Source organism: Macrobrachium nipponense, chromosome 46 (genome assembly GCF_015104395.2).
Source record: "Macrobrachium nipponense isolate FS-2020 chromosome 46, ASM1510439v2, whole genome shotgun sequence".
NCBI classification, from domain to species: Eukaryota; Metazoa; Arthropoda; class Malacostraca; order Decapoda; family Palaemonidae; genus Macrobrachium; species Macrobrachium nipponense.
In genome coordinates this window covers 2,328,745-2,346,244 of record NC_061106.1, presented here as the reverse complement: position 1 = coordinate 2,346,244, position 17,500 = coordinate 2,328,745, and the positions used below count along the sequence as shown (strand labels likewise).

Here is a 17,500-nt window from a genome sequence, read left to right as displayed (position 1 = left end):
TACAACAAAATAAAAATTAATGAATAATATAAAGGTAGCAACCAAACGTAAAACAGGAAGACTACCTAATTCTCCTGTCTGACGACCTGTCCTGCCATCACCAACGGGTCCAAAGAACGAAGGTCGCCTAGAAACTAGAGAAATATCCCTCAAGTAAAAAGAGGCAAAAACAGAATTAGAACGCCAAGTCGCCGCCTCAAGCACCTTGGCGACTGAGAGACTTCTTCATAAAAGCTACTGATGTAGCAACTGCTCTAATACTGTGTGCTCTCGGCGTCTAGTCTTCCCCAGCAGCCGAACCACCAGTTTTAACGATCAGATCTCTGAGAAAAAAGGATACACCATTCTTTGAAATAGGTCTCTTGACATTTCGGGGTGAAACAAACAGATGACGGGGACAACCCTGAATGTCCTTCGTGCGGCGTAAATAGCATGAGAGCGCCCTAACAGGGCAAAGAACTAATTCCTCATTTAAATTACCAACAAAGTCGAACAGCGACTTCAGTACGAAAGACCTGGAATGGGATTATCAGACGATTCAGTCTTTGCGACAAATTCAGGAAGGTATGACAAAATCATGTCTTGTCCAGATCTGGCAACCAGAAAAGAGAGTGCTTGCAGTTCACCCACCCCTCTTTGGGCTGTAGCCAGTGAGACAAGGAAGAGTGTCTTAGAAGAGAGGTCCCTAAATTTGGCAGAATTCAGAGGCTCAAACGGAGGAACCTTAAGGCTTGAAGGACTTTGTTAACGTCCCATGTCGGAGGCGAACACTGCGGCCTGGGTCGAGATAGGGAAAAGAATCGAAGTAAATCTCTAATGACATAAGATGAAGAGATCTCAGGGAGCCTTGCCTTAAAAACATAGGAAAGCATAGACCTATAACCCTTAATGCACGAAGGTGACAGGGCCCTGTCATGATGTAAATGAACTAAAAACTCCGCTACTTTCGGTAAGGAAGGTCAAGAAATTGAATGTCCTTGAGACTTACACCAACGTCTGTAAACCGACCATTTAGCCTGATAATTTACTCTGGTTGATTGCCGTCTGGCAAGAGCCAACTGTCGCGCCACTCTGGAGGAGAACCCTTCGTGCTTGGAGAACCTCCTGACAGTCTCCAGGCATGAAGATGAAAGCAGTGGAGCCTCTGATGGAACCGATGAAAATGGGTTGTTTGAGAAGATCTGGTCTCTCTGGCAGGCGAATGGGGGGTTCCACCAGTGCTTCCAGAAGGTCGAAAGCACTCCTTCTGTGGCCAGAAGGGGGCGATCAAGGTGAGATCCAGACGCTTGGTTGCCCTCACTTTGTTGAGGACTGACCTCACCAGAGAGAACGGAGGAAAAGCATAGGCTTGAAGTCCCTCCCAGTCCTGCAAAAGAGAGTCTGTCCCGGCACTCTGAGGAGTCTGGTAAGGGGCGAAGAATATCTGGCACCGAAAATTCAGTGGGGTGGCAAACAGATCGACTGTGACAGGCCATTTCTTCCTGAGGCTGTCGAAGACTTCCTGGCAAAGTGTCCACTCCGACCCTTGAACTTCGTTCGGTCTCGACAAGGCGTCTGCTAAGACTTGTGATGGCCCAGGATAAACTGAGGGACCAACGTAATCCCCCGGTCTTCTGCCCAACACAGGATGATCGGGCTTCTTGAGTGAGAAGATCCGACTGTGTGCGGGCCTTGGTTTCTCAAGTACGAGACTGCTGTGGTGTTGTCGACAAAGATCGCAACAACCGACTCCAACAGTTGTTCCTGAAATGAAAGAAGGCCTAGGTACACTGCCCTCAGTTCCCTCCAATTTATTGACATGATCCTCTCCTTCTCTAACCAAAGGCCCGAAGTGGCTTCGGAGCCCAGGTGTGCGCCCCAACCTTGATCCGAGGCGTCTGACCAAAACATTAGGTCCGGAGGAACCGAAAGAAGAGATGTCCCTGACTTGAGGCGGTGAACTTGCATCCACCAACGGAGATCCTTCCGACATTGTGGAGAAGAGGCGACTATCGTGTTCCTCGACACGAAATCCCATGACTGGTGAAGTGTCGACTGAAGGGACCTCATTCTGAGACGACCTCCAGGAACCAGTTGGATGAGGGATGACAAATGGCCCAGGAGAGACCTCCAAAGAGAAACTGGCTGCGTTACGGAGGACAAAAATTCTTCGATCAGACTCAAGCTTGTCTATCCATTTCTGAGCGGGAGAAGCCCTCAAAATCTGGGAATTCAAAACAATCCCCAGATAAGTCATGATCTGGCAAGGGATTAGATTGGACTTGTCGAAGTTGACACGAATGCCCAACTCGACACAAAGAGACAGAACTATCTACCTCGACCGGAGACATTTCTCTAGAGATTCGGCCTGGACTAGCCAATCGTCCAGATACCGAAGCATCCTTACATTTAACTGATGCAGAATAGCAGAAACAGGAGCCATCACCCAAGAAAAGACCTGTGGAGCAGTGGTGAGGCCGAAACAAAGGGTCTTGAACTGGAAAACTCCCGAGTCCGTGAAAAACCGAAGGTAGGTCTGCTTCTTGGATGGATGGGGATTTGCAGATAAGCATCCTGCAGATCGATGGAAATCATCCAGTCCCCCCTCCTGACGGATGAAAGAACAGTCTGGACCGTCTCCATCCTGAACTTGGACTTTAGAATGAACTTGTTCAAACCGAAAGATCTATGATGGGGGAGCCAGGTCACCCGAGGCCTTTAGAACTACAAACATCCGAGAGTAAAACCCAGGAGAAGGAGGAGCTCGCTCTATGGCATCCTTCTCCAAGAGGGCCGAAAGCTCCTTCTCCAAGGCTTGACCCCTGATTGAGTGAGGGGAATAACTGCGTGAACTCGAGAGGACGATTGGAAAGTGGAGGTCTGGAAACAAAGGGATCTCGTAACCTTCCTTCAGACCTCCACCCAAGCATCCACCGCTCTCCCCTAGCCAAGCTGACCAAGGCGGGAGAGACAAGTCCCTACTGCGGTCTCCAGGCGAGGTGATGACTCCTACTTCCGAAAATTCTTACACAGAGACAAGGAAGAAGAAGAAGAAGAAGAAGGTCCTCCTGGAGGTTGAGCTCTTTCTCTGCCCTTAGAGCCACGCCAAGAACCTCTCCCGCGTTTCAAAGGGTGAGCACCAGAGGATGAAGTAGAGCACCAGCAACCTGAGATGTACTCTGGAAAAAAGAGCCAGAAGGAGGTTGTTGGGCTGGAGCAGAAGGTACAGATCTGGTCCTAAACTTACGCTTACTCCTTGAAGGAACGGGAGGAAGACCAGAGGAAAAAGCTCTTGATAAGGCCCAGTGAGCTTGGGAAGAGGCATCACCTTGATGTTCCTTCAAAACCTCAGAAAGCACAGAAATATCGAAAAGGAAATCGCCAAAAGGAAAAGGAAAGAGGACAACAGACGGGTTCTCTGAATCTCCGATACAGAGGAGGGTAACTGCGACAAATACAGGTTACGCCTTAGAGAAACAAGAAAGGCCTGCATTGAAGCAGCAAGCTCGTTCTGATGTACAGAAGCGATTGAAATGGATGAGCAGAATTTCTCAAAAAGAGGAGCATCAGGAGGAACAAACCCGGAGTCCTTGATATACATTAAAAGCCCTCCGAGAACCCACCCCATATTGAAGGATTGAGCTTCTTGTAAGGAGCTCATAACAGACTCCATAGCAATAAAATCTTCAATTGAGACAGAGACCGAAGCCTTAGAAGGCAAGGGTTGACTTGAAAGTCGGACAAAATCAGGATTTGGCTTGGGGGGTCGAGAGAATGAAGAATCATCCGCCACCTGGTAAACTCCTCTCCGGTGTCGTAGAGGAGAAGAGAGCTTCCTCTTCCCTTCCCCGATCACCTTCGAAAGTTTAGCGGCAACGTCCGCCCTCACTCTCGCGAACCTCTGGGCAAAGGGAAAACGTAAAAATTCCTGTGACCGGGAAGGACCGTCAAGAAAAATCCCTTCTGTAATACAACGAGGCGGAGGCTGCTTCTGCTCTTTAGGCCTCGCCTGAGGAAGAAAACTCAAAATTAAATCAAAAAGTTTCTTGAATTCTACATCATGACATTCATTCGAGGAAACATCAATATCACACGAATCCGCGTCATCATCATCATCATCGTCAGATCCTAACTTAGAAACTTCCTCTGAAGTAAAATCCTGACGACTAGCTATCTTAGGCCTGACACTAATATCCCTCTTCTCCTAAATAAGCGCCCTTTGGCACTGTTACGGGACTAACAGGGGACATGTTGGGTAAAGATTCGTTAGGCACCTGCCCGGACCGGATCCCCCTAGGCCTTCGCCACGACGGGGTTCACAAGCCGGGGTATCTGTCGCACCGTTACCCATGGTGCTGTCGACAGGTACCTGACGAGGAGCTGAAAATGAATCTAAAAGAGTGTTAGACATTCTAGTAAAGGCTTCTTGAAAATTCTCTGACAGATTGTTAACTTAGCTGAAATATCTCTATCTAGACTAAGCTGTAATTTCTTAAAATTCTGTTTCCAGGTAGTTTCCATTGCCAAAATCTTTGAATCCACATCAGAAATAACTTCACTAATTACCGGTTGTACAGGGGGCAAAGCATCAATTAATTCGGAATCGGAGTCGTACGATACCGAAACCGAAGAGCCAGAACCATGAGCGCCCAAGTCAAAGAATTCGTTAGATACAGTTCTAGCAATCGATTTCTTTTTCTCCTTAACCGATCTTTTACGCTGCAAGATTGTTTGCGTTTCATATAAGCAGTCATATCCTCGTCAGAACAGGGCTTACATACGTCACAACGAGAAGTCAAGTCACAAACCTGTCCACGACAAGAGCTACAAATGTCATGGGGTTCATACTCCCTACTACTCATCCTTGTCCCACAAACCGGGCAGTTCCTGATGTTGCTGGCAGAAGGAAGCATCATATTTTCTTGGCAATCCATTGTAGAATTGGACAGGTCAGTAGTTCCGGGTCGCGCAAAAGTTCGTAGTTTAAGATAAGAACCACAACAGAAATCAAAGTTAATTCACTATTTTCGTTGATATAATGCGTGAGTGTAGGGAATTCACATAAAGTCTCATTTAACAAATAATGAAAGCTTTAAAAGGCACACAAAATGTTTAAGGAAATTTATAAAGAGCGGCCGTGATGTAAACAACACGGGCACTCGTTAACAACTGATTTGAGGGAAGGTTTTTGTATCTGTCAACGACAGTGTTGCCAACTGGCGGACAGAATAGGAGGTAACAGGGTTGCCAATGTGGTAAATTTTGGTGCGGTTTTTTGGGGATTTAGGGCTAGATAAATTATATTAGGTAATGTTTATTAATATATATATATATATATATATTATATATATATATATATATATAGAGCTAATTTACCTTAGAAATAATAAACTGAAGGATTATTTCGCGCAGCGACACGAACTGAGCCCAGAAATATATATATATATATATGTATATGTATTTAATAAATGAATCCTATAAAAATGCTAAAATATAGAAAGTAAGTACTATATTTCAGAGACTACTGTCTCTTACTTCAGGTAGGTAAAAGTTACAGAAAAGGTGGTATTTATACCAAGAGATCCATCCACAGGTAAGCCATTTAACTAGGTCACCCCAGTTGATAATTTCTCTCTAATCTTCTTAAGCATTGGTTGAAGGAAGATTTTATTTATAATATCTAAATCTAAATCCCAGGCACCCTTTGCCATGTTCCTTACCTTTCTTTGTTTGATCAAGGCAGACCCCACCAAATGGCTTTTGTTCCGACATACTACTATAACATATGTGACAAATTCCAGTTTATTCTATGGTTATGGTTATCTATATGGTTAAAAATAACTGAGCTCTGTTGTCCATACCTAACAGACCGTTGAAGTTCTATTAATCTCTAGGGAAGTAATTTTCCTGTAAAGCTGACATAAGATTGGTCACAGTCCAGGCATGGGGTTTTGTATACTCCTGTGTCTTTAAGGATTGGCTTTTGTTGGATGTTAATCAAGGGTTTGGCTAGGGTATTGGGCAGTCCCCAGTTATCGGCGGACTTGGTTAACAGCAATCCAGTTTTATGGAGCTTGTCTAGCGCCGTAAAAAGACGAAGTATGGCGCCATAATAGGCCAAGTGTCAATTATTGGCACCATAAGGTGCCAACAGTAGAGTTATGGCACCATAACATACCTAAATATATATACTATATTATGTGTGTGTATTCTTAATTCTCAATTCCTTACAAAATGAATACATCAATGCAGATTATCTACAACTTACATCTGGGAAATGTCCAAGTTGCCTTTTGATGTCAATCTGTTGTTCAAAACATCTTTTCTGAATGGAGTCAAAAGTAGAAAGTACAACAATATCCCAGAAATGTGGCTTTTCTACTTTGCAAACAGATCCTGAAAAAGACAAATATTGCTCTGTATATTACATTTGTAAGTAACTCTTGAGAAGCATCCTAATATTTAAAGATTAAAGATCAGCTTGAAAATGTATAACTGTATTTTTTAAACAGTTAAACTAATTTTGTTAATATACAAATAATAACATAGACACATTGCTATGCAGCAAATTGTTTCCAACCCTTCTACACAGGAGAAGAATGCATATTTCTAACATGCAGGGACTGGCAGAACTCATGCCCATTAAATGCCTATTTGCCTTATTTGTTAACCCTGCTGATTCTTTGCAATGTAAGCCTTTGACCACTGGAGTGGGGTAACAAGGAAGTCGGTTAACTAATGTATACTAATTAACAAATTTTAATTTTAAAATAGTTTACTTTTTCAGAAAAACTCGAGAGCACGGTACATTCAGGTAAATACTGATAATCTTACAACATAACTGTCTAATTTCTTACAATTTAAGTGTAAAATAATGCATTATGCTACAAGCTGTAGGTTACTGGTCTTGTGAAATGGGTTAACAGCAAAATTCTAAAGACATTATTAGTAGTAACGGATAGATATATTATTATCTGGGATGTGCTTCCTTTTGTTGTCCAATTTACCCTAGACAGCAGAGGCAGGCAAACTTTTTAGCTCAAGAGCCACATTGGGTTATTAAAATGGACACAAGCACAAGACAAAATTAAACCTACATTACCTGCATAATAGCATTAACTGGTTCTGCATGTAGCCATTATTTACAAACGGGAAAGAAAGCAAACTCACTGTTTAGTTATCCATTCAATTTTAATGAGAACAGTGCAGTTGGTCACCCCTCTTGGCGACAGCATAAAATTTAGGTGTCATTTTACTAGTAGCAATCTGCAAGTGTTCATCAGTGAGTTGGGTTCTGTGATGTCCCTCGCTGAGGTTCCTCACACTGAAAATCTGCTCACACAAATAGGTCTAGGCAGATCCAAATAATACCAGTATCCTTTTTGGTACCTGTCAGATTTTCGAAAACTTGACATTCAGTGAGGAATAAAACTCATCCAGATTAACAGTTAAACTTCTCCTTTAAGACAGTGTCACACTACAAGTCTATCGGTTCCAACTGAAGATCACCTGTTGCTATTTCATAGTCAAGAGACAGGAGACATGACAAAACCTGAAGCAACTTCTCGACTTTCTCAACAGAAAAATGATGGCTGAACTCGGCGTGAAGGACACCTATGGTTTGGCATATTTACTTGCATACCTACGGCTTCTGTGAGTATCGCCAGTGTTGGGAAATGAGTGAACAGTTTTGCATGATCTGTCCTGAGAACAGCAAGTCTGGTTTTGAAAGCTTTCACATTAGAGTACATGTCATGCACAAATTGATCCTTCCCTTGTAGATTCACATTTGATTCATTCATGTGTGCCAAGTTGCCAACACATCCACATGAAATGCAAAATCACACAGCCAATCATTGCTGAGCAGCTCGAAGAAATCATTAACTTTCCCCATTAACTCCTAAAATGATTCGATGGCCCTTCTGAGCTCCCATATGCACTGGCTTACTTTCCCCAAACTTAACCAATGAACACTGGAATGGTGTCAATGAGTAAGCCCCCTCTCTTGAATGAAGTTCAAGAGTTTTACAACCACCTTTGCTACATGATCAAAAGGCAAAGTAGACTTGCATGAGGAATCCTAGTGGATTATGCAGCGTAACTGAGCCTATAGGTTGGGAAGAGATCACGAGAGATCCCACTACCCCTCAGGAGGTAGCAGTCCCTTAGAAATCCTGAAAAAAATGGAAGGGCAGTGGTGGATGAGGTTTCTTCCACAGAACTTCTTCTACAGTATGTTGATTAAGAAACATCAATAGCAGTGGCAGGAATCACAGGGCAGCTGGGGTCAGAGGCACATCAAAAGCTGCCCAGTGACTGGTTGTCAGGGCAACAGCAGTAATCTAACAGAAGGCACAGCATGGGAACTATACACACACACACACACACGAGGCAATACCACAGCATACTCAAGTGTCACAGGTACACTCCCAAAGGTTAAGATAACCAACAGGGAAATATCCAACCATCTACTGCTCTGTCCTATGACTGCTCACTGTCAACCTGACGAAGGAATTAAAGATAAAATTAATAAAAAGAGACTCCTCTCGTTCCGAAGGGCACTGCCCTCCTATGTGAGATTAGACCCGAGAATACGTCACCCAATTGCCAACACCGATGGGGCCCTCCTCCTCCAGGAAAACTGCACCCAATATTCTAGCGGCCGGACACACCACTCAGAATAAGGAATGCACACAACGAATGCATATCAATCACATTGGAGGAGAGAAAGCAATTGCACTGTTTGTCAGCAGTGGCTGGGGCAATACCTCAAAACACTAGGCTTCCTCTCCTTAGGATCAGATGAGTAGTGGGTTTGCATAATTAACATAAATCAAAACTACAAGCATGCAAATATACACACATACCAAATACTGTATATACGTATTCACAATAATTTAAAAAGAAATACAATAAAAAACCAAAATCAGTCGAACAGCAGGTGGGCAGAGGCAACAACACGTCTCTCTCTCTCTCTCTCTGACAGTGGCCACAGGTAAATAAACTGAGTGTGTACCGAATGGGTGGATGGGACTCCCATCCTACTGTTGGTAGTTAACTACTCTAACCACCTTAGTATCTAAAGTAAACAACCAGTTCCAGCTGTGCTGAAGCCATTTCCACATGTAAAGCCCAAAGGTTTCTATTTGTGTAGGAACAACTAAACTTTCCTTGAATACAGTGTCCTGAACTAACCAGATCTTACCTTCCTAATCTGACATAAGGTGCTGTGCCCTGACCTGGCTGGGAAGAAGGAGACGGCTTCTGTCCCCTTGATCTCCCCCGTCAAGTAACAATGAATAGGGTAAAACACCGCGTGGACTGGCCAACTCACCGACTACCACGGCTAGGCCACCCATTTGAAAAAGTACTTTTAACGCGTCCTGACACCGGAGATGGTCATCAGTCACAAGTTGTTGTTGGTGAGAGAAGGAGCTAAAGACCTCTACTCTCCTTTCGAAGTAAGTATTTTCTCCAAAGTTAGAAATTAAGGCCATATTTTAAGATTTAAACAAAGGGTAATGATAAGGGTGGCCAACGCAGTGGCCACACCACCAAAACACTTTCGAAATTTTTACTTACAACTCAGAATATTTAGAAGATTCACACCATGTCGATGTTTGCGGAGTTGCTTGTGTCAATAAACTTACCAGTTCCTGTGCTAAATCCGCACAACACTTGTACCCATAGACGCTGGGGCACTTTCATCACAACAATCGTACACCCGACCTCTAACCATACTTATCGACGGGGACTACAGCATTCTTTGCAGCATTTTGCGCTCTTCAATTGTTTATCAGTGTTGTCAATTGGTATGTGTTTACCCTCCAAACTGGGTATGAGACTTACACAAAACCAGGGAAATAAGTGAAATTAGCGTATCTATTTGTAGTATACGTATATACATATTACAACAACTTTATCATTACGTACTGCATTGGAGAAGCAAATCCACAATTATGTAAATGTACATACCCTATATTTAAATTTAAAAACAGCAAAAATAGCTTTCGGGAATCTGTTCGGTTCCCCTTATCAATCTCTGAGATTGATAAGGGGAACCGAACAGATTCCCGAAAGCTATCTTTGCTGTCTCTAAATTTAAATATATGTACATTTACATAAAGGTGGATTTACTTCTCCATTTGAAGACTTATGCTACTATGAGGATTTTTTATTTAATTACTGCATTACTATGACAACTAGAATTCATGGAAACTGTTTGTAAATGCATTGGCGTATGTGTGAAGCTCCACTAGATTGGCAATGATGAGTCATTTTTCCTCGCGTCGTCTGCTTGTAAGTATACATCCGAAATATTTGTAATTTTTCGGGGTTAATTTGGTTGCAAAAAAGGGATAATAGACATGAATTAAATAAACATTGTGAAGTAAAGTTAAACTAAATAATGAGTAAAGTAAACAATTAAGGGAATAAAGCTTTGCACCCATAATCAGTGTTGTCGTCTGCTGCTCGTAACTGTGTTTGCGGAGTGAGTACTTAGGAACCAGGAACAGCAAAGTGGTTCAAGTGCAATGTGGAGTAAATTAAGACCAAAATGTATATAATTACAATCAAATAAGCACTGTGGAGTTTCAGTTGTGATGGCAGTAAGGATAAAACCACCGATTACAAGGTAAAAATGAATTCAGTTCAAACCATGACCCCGGGAATAAAAAGTTTCATACTTTCACTAATATAGACAACAAAATGTTGTTTTATTGTGCTGATTACAACTGCAATCTTGAGTAAGATCAATAAACGTAACATATATACACTAACATTGTTCAAATGAGTGCTGGGAAAGATGGTGGATTGTCTGTGGTTAGACCGGCCAGCTTCACGATTGCTGCCATATTGGATTTCAAAGCTGCCTTGAAAACATATTTTACGAAGAGCGTCACAAGCTTATTTTAGTTCGTATGGGGCATTCATATAGCTATCACATTATGTTGACGAAACTTCAATCTTTTGAATGGCATGCTTAAAGTTGTAGCCTAATTGTATTTTTGTTTCACCAATTAAATATAGAGTGAATAAGGCCTGGCCAGCGTGATGACGATGGATCGTCAGTGATTGTTTACCCTATCACTGTTTACCCTATCAGACACAGATCTGCAGGACTAAATTTCCGTTCAAACGCAAGGTCGGGGACTGGCTACAACAACCTAACATAAAAAACCAAACCACCTTACCCTAGCTTTCCTACAATACTAGGTATTAGGTATGCCCTGACCTAACTTGAACTTAAACCTGACTTTGGACACTGTGCTTTGACCTGGCCAGGGGGGTGGTTAGCCCTCCATTTAACCTTGAATATCATTAAGTTTTTTTATTAAGTAGTAGCTACCAAATTACCAATACCTACTACCCATCTCTTACACTGTAGCTAGGGCTAGCTATAGGTTAGTTCTAACTGTTCATGGAAACGCCATCCTAGGTAGCTCCCTATTATACAACAGCCAACTCACCTTCCGGAACTGAAATGGGCCCTTTGGACCTCAATTTATTATATGTGATGAAGGTCTCATGCATGTAATCTTTAATTCGTGTGTTTTGTCCACCAGACATTTTGGTCTGAGTACTAGGTATAGGTAGGTGGAGCAACAGGCGAAACTTTGAGAGACTGACGTTTGGTTTTGTTTACGTCGACAAATCATAGAGGTAGAATGCTTATATATTGGATGGTTAACACACGTGCAAGATGCAAAATTGGTTGCCATCTTGTCTCCGGTAAGTTGGAACATACTGTATGATAACTCCTAATGATTTTCCAGAAATATCTGACGGCGGTGCACAAATCAAAGGCAATTGCTTCAAGGTTAAATCGATACGCAAGTTCCACATTTCTATGGAAATGCACCAAAACAAACGGCAAGGGCGCTCTGGCAGCCTTTACCCTTCATATTTTGCTTGCTGTCAAGAGTTCGCCCCAGCACTTTCTCCTTGTGTGATAGCATCTTATTTAAGGAAAATAATACTGTCTAACCATGGGTTATTAATATTACCACCCAAAGGCTTTAAGCACGTTTGTTATTCTGTAAATGGAATAGTCCATTAATTAAGAATAATAAAAATTACTTTATCGCCACCTACACAGTAGCTATAGATCATGTTTATGTCGTTGGTATTTCAATAATCAACTTCATTCGTGATTTGTGTCTGCTCTGTTATATAAGGCAAGGTATTAAATGATACATGTCAATCCAGGGGTCTTCCAGTGGTGAAAGATTCATTTCTGAAATGCTGACTCCAACATTTAAATAATGGTGAATCGAAAATGAGCAGTTAATGTATCTATCTGTCCTTTGACATCATTTCGGTCTTGCAAAATATTATTCTAAACTATATCTATTCACAAGATCAGTCTGAATAGTTATATTTTTTTACCTTTAATGACTATTTGTGAAGTATTTATTTGATTAATCTTAAAATTTCTTTAGAAATTTGAAACATGACTGATTTTATTTTCTTTGGGACTGAAGTCTGGGGAATTACGTAGCTTTTACTTTAAAAGTTTAATGTGAAATATTTGTTCAAGCCATCTGCAGTGCATTGTGGCTTTGTCAGTTAATTCAAAATGTGCGCCATCGCCTTGCATGAACTTATGACCACATATTGTACTACCTACCTGCAGCAAGTGTTAAATTTAGCTCCATTGTCTGCTTCCTTCACCAAAAAGATTAAAAGACACTAGGTTAACTCAATTGTTGTATTGTTGTGAAGACAATAAATATATGCAATTTCTGTTATTAACTGCATGATTCCCCTAGACTAAATTCCACCCCATTCCCCCATGATAAAGAATCCTAAGCTACCTGTTCAAAATATCTATGAAAAATCATTACTTAATAATTGAGAAATTATTTAGGGTTTCAGTGACGGATGATTATATTGAGCCATGATATTTGTCAAGTTTGCTGGATATCCCCCCCCCCACACACCACCACCACATATCAAACGTCTCCCACGACCAAGGCAACCCTACAGCTCGAGTTGTTTACTAGCTATATAAGGTCAGCGTACAGAAGATAAAATAAGCTTATAACCTTTTGATATTTAAGGCATGTATTTCGGAAATTCAAAATAAGAGCGATAGAAGAGCAAAATTAATAAAAATACTTAGTAAACTGAATAACTCAGTCTGCCAATGTGATGGTCGACACGTAGAGTGTGCCCATTGTGTCCGAGACTGGGTAACGCCCGGCGGCCCGAGTCATTTAGCGGCAGTTGGCGACACAAAGCAACAGCGCCGCATTGTCTCGTTGGAAACCTGGGCAGATAACTGCCTCTGAACTTCAAGTTCTACAACAAAACGCAGTCAACAGAGTAGACCCAATTTGCGTCCGAATAAACTCACTCTCGAACCCTTTACTGCTTAGCTTAACTTGGCTTAGTTAGCTATTCCATGTCAGTAACAAATATATAACTGGAACCCGTGGTAAACAATCCAATGAACGGTTCATATGAAGTGCTGAAAAATACAATTTTTCATACGTTCATCAACGCTCAACTATTCAATTTACAGTAGGCTTCTTATCTGGCACTTCCATGCATGCAAAGGTAGAAATAGATCCAATGTGTAGTATACACCTGCAACTGGCAGCAATAAAGCGTGGGAATGTTACAAACATTTCGCTCTACTCTGAAATGATGTTCCACATCTCCATCTTCTGTTAACATTTTTCCTAATAATTTGTATAACTACTGCTAAAATTCTACAATAATTATTACTCGCATACTATTCGACGGGGCAAAACATTTGCAGATGTAAAAAGCAGTGGCAAGGTTGAGGACAGAAACTCTGCAGCTGTCCCCAATTGCAACAAAATAAGCCAAGAAAATACACTCATTATCCAATAACCTCAGCTCTTGAAGAGGCAATTTTGACAGGGATGAAGGTCATGTACTTCATACATTACCTAATATCTTGTTAACAGCTGTAATGCTCTGAGTGACGCTGTTGTATACATCATCCACCAACTAAAAAGCAGCGATAATCGATAATATTCTAAGTAATTATAATTACTCACAGGTAGCAGCAAAGTGAAACCATGAAGGATAAGACAAATCCTTAGGAATTCATAAATGAACCAGCCACATCTTTAGTTCAGCTTCTTCAAACAGGAATATGATTCCCAAACTTACATTTGCTATCATGCATCATTATATATTGTAGTAATTCACCCAGACTACAGAACTAAAGAAATCATTAATCTTACAGGACTAACCTTTAGAATCGTATACCATTGCCTGATAAAAACCGTTAGAATTACACTGGACAACTGCTTATCACTTTAGCACTATGGAATCTAAGGGATGTCACAGCATCTCTTGTGCATCTGATAAAACTTTACCTGACGACAGCTCCAGCACCTAGGAAAACCTGTATCATAATTGATCAGTGGCGGATCTAGAAATCTTTCATACGGGGTCACTTAGGATATATATATATATATATATATGTGTGTGTGTGTGTGTGTGTGTGTGTGTGTGTGTAACAACTCACATACGGTCCTACTATATACATGATTTACATCATATGTAAAGGAAAGTCTAGAGATGAAATATCTGCAAAAGAAAATAGAAGTGCAGCTATTTATAAAAGAAAGAGATAACTATTTATGAAAAGAAAATAACACAAGAAATAAGAAGAAACAAAAATAAAGAGCTTTGGGAAAATATTGGCAAGTTAAGAAACAGGCAAATAACAAGAAAAGAAGTTATACATTTACATAATGAACAGGGAAGCAAGCTAAATGAGGCTGAAATAAAGGACGAATTAATGAATTATTGGAGGACCATATACAGTTAATACGAAAATAAAATAAAGGAAATCTGGAATGAAGAGAAAAAGATGGAAAATGAGAATGAAATGGCAGAAGTAGATGATTCCATAAGAATTGGAGATAATAGATTCCAAAAAGTACTAAGAGAACACATGGACTTATTAATGGAATGCAAAAGGAAGATAATACTGTTGCAGGAACCTCTGATAACTAAGGAAAAATTCATAGCTTGCCTAAGTAAGCTGCTCAAAGCAAAAAAGCTGCAGGCCCAGATGGAATCAAACCAGAGCTTTATAAAGCATTAATGGAGAGCAAAACCTGTATAGAAGTATGTTAGATGCTACAACAAGGAGCTAGAAATAAAAGAAATTGGAAGAAATCGAGAACGAAAATGATAGAAAAGAAAAGGAAACCAATGACCAAGGACCTAAGGCCAATAGCTTTATTAAATATATCATATAAAGTATTCATGATGCTGATAAAAGTCGAGATAGAAGCACACCTCAGATTGGATGAAGAAAAGCACGAATGCCAAGCAGGATTCACAGGAGGGCATAGGATTGAAAATAATATCGTTACACTACAATATTGTGCAGAAGAGAGATATAGGAATAGAAAACCTTTAATAGTAATAGCTATTAATTACAGTAAAGCCTTTGACTCGGTAGAAAGAGAAGTTATGATCGAAGACATGAAACAGTTCAAAATACATTAAAAAATCATAGAGGCAGTAGCTAATATATATGAAGGGGATAGGGGAGGAAGTTGAACAGGAAATGGAAATTACCAGTGGAATTAGGCAAGGGTGCACAGGTTCTACATCACTTTTCAAATTTGACATATTCAATAATTAGGAAAATGGAGGAGGAAGGGACGGTATTCGAAAATGAATTATTTAAGATAGGAACACTATTCTTCGCTGATGATGGATTAGTATTAGCAGGAAATATAGAGGATGCAAGGGAAAATATAAAGTTTTAATAGATAATGGAAACAAATGTGGGCTAGAATCAAATAAAGAGAAAAGCAGCATCATTATTTTCAATATGAAGGAAAAACCAGAAGAGAATGAGGATATAAAAGTGCGGGAGAATATAACATATTTAGGAATAAAGGTAAACGATACTAGAAATCTGTTTAGGATACAGAAAAAGGAAATGATGGACAAAGCACAGAATTTAGCCAACCTAACCTATTCAGTGATAGAGAAAAGCTGTAACAAAGTACTTATAGGTAAAACATACTGGAAAAATATAGCTCTACCACCAGTCTTATATGGGACCAATGTAGTTAAGTTAATCTAATAGATATAAAAATAGAAAAAGTGCAAAGAATAGAGAATGGGGTTTATAGAAAAAATATTAGGAGCTTGTAGAAGTACAGTAGTAACCACATTAAGGGGGGGAGATACGATCATCTTCCATGAAAACCAGAGTTATAAGTAGAATGGACGGAAAGAGTTACTGAAGAAATTAATTATAAATATACAAGAAAAGGAAAGAAAATGGTGGAAAAGTACATGCATGAAATTAAAATCAATTTAAGAAAACTGGAATGAATGTCCAAAACAGAAATTAAGGACAAAGCCAGAATCTGGGACACAGTGAAATGGAAAGAAGACGGAAATTAAGTGACCGTAAATATATATATATATATATATATATATATATATATATATATATACTATATATATATATATAAAGTGGAAAAGTGAAGTAAAAGATGAAGAAATTTACAACACTTTTGGTTCGATACTTCTCTTTAGAGCCAGAACCAACTCACTGAATTTAAGTATAACAAAGAGACATCAGAATGGGAACACCTGTTGTCCTTTTTGTGTTAATGCAGATGTTTTCCATTTTCTTTTATATTGTTTAGCCTACAGAGAAGAACGCACAAGATCAATTGGCCTTCAGCAACCATATGAAGAGAATGAAAACGATATTGATGGAAAATTTCTATTTAGAGAAGAAAATAACGAATTAAGAAAAGAACTTAAAAAAGATGTGGAAAAAAAGAGAAAAGAATGAAAGAGCTTAACAATTAAAAATAACTTACGATTAAGAGGCGCCGTTGTAAAGGAATTACCTCGACCCATAACCATAACCATAACTTTCGTTCTAACTACCACTTAAGCTGTTACTAACTTCTGTTTTGCTGTTTCTAAAACTCATATATTTTCATTTTTCCTTCATCGATCTCTACCACTAACGATCGGTGATGATATTCTTTGCTCGAGTAATGAAAAATGGTACTTCAACTCTATAGATATTTTGTTTTTATTTCCGTTTTACTCCGACGCTAATTACTTCGATTTCCTTAGTGGCTACTATCTCTGACTCGCCACTCGCCAGTACACGCTGCTTTGATCTTTTTCTCCTACTGATGGGTATACCTTAGGGTTTAAAGGGGTTTGTAACCTACCTAATCATAATAAAGGCCCACTTCATAGTATAGGTACCCTAAAATCTTACGTTTCCACCTGCAAAAATATTCATATGATCTACTGGCTGCTCTATGAGCAAGAGTCCGTGCTGACATAAGGCCAACTTAATCAACAAAAGCAATAACATATGCTTGGCATGCAGTTATAATATTTTAAAAAGAATAATGAAGGAACATAAAATTCTCACCTCAAGGCTCATGATTAGTAGGTGGGAATTTTCTTTCAAACGTCTATCTCCCTTTCTTGTCTACTTCATATCCCTCATTTCATGAAATTCACGGGGTCC

General features: G+C 40.1%; 1 protein-coding gene across 4 annotated transcripts in view; it reads right to left on the bottom strand.

The window, feature by feature from the left end:
• LOC135214726 (fucose-1-phosphate guanylyltransferase-like) overlaps positions 1-17,500 on the bottom strand; it is a 120,583-nt gene that overhangs the window by 102,997 nt on the left and 86 nt on the right. Inside the window, exons 1-2 of one of the 4 annotated variants that reach the window (XM_064249063.1) lie at positions 17,402-17,500; positions 6,248-6,375 (exon numbers count right to left, since the gene is read on the bottom strand). The exon at positions 17,402-17,500 is cut by the window's right edge and continues 84 nt beyond it. Coding sequence is in view for 2 of the 4 variants with exons in the window: in XM_064249061.1 (XP_064105131.1) it covers positions 6,248-6,375; positions 11,451-11,550 (228 nt within the window). In the remaining 2 variants the exon portion in view is untranslated. Of the gene's footprint in view, positions 1-6,247; positions 6,376-11,450; positions 11,910-17,401 lie in introns of those variants that run through there. The other 3 variants (XM_064249061.1, XM_064249062.1, XM_064249064.1) reach the window with 3 other exon arrangements.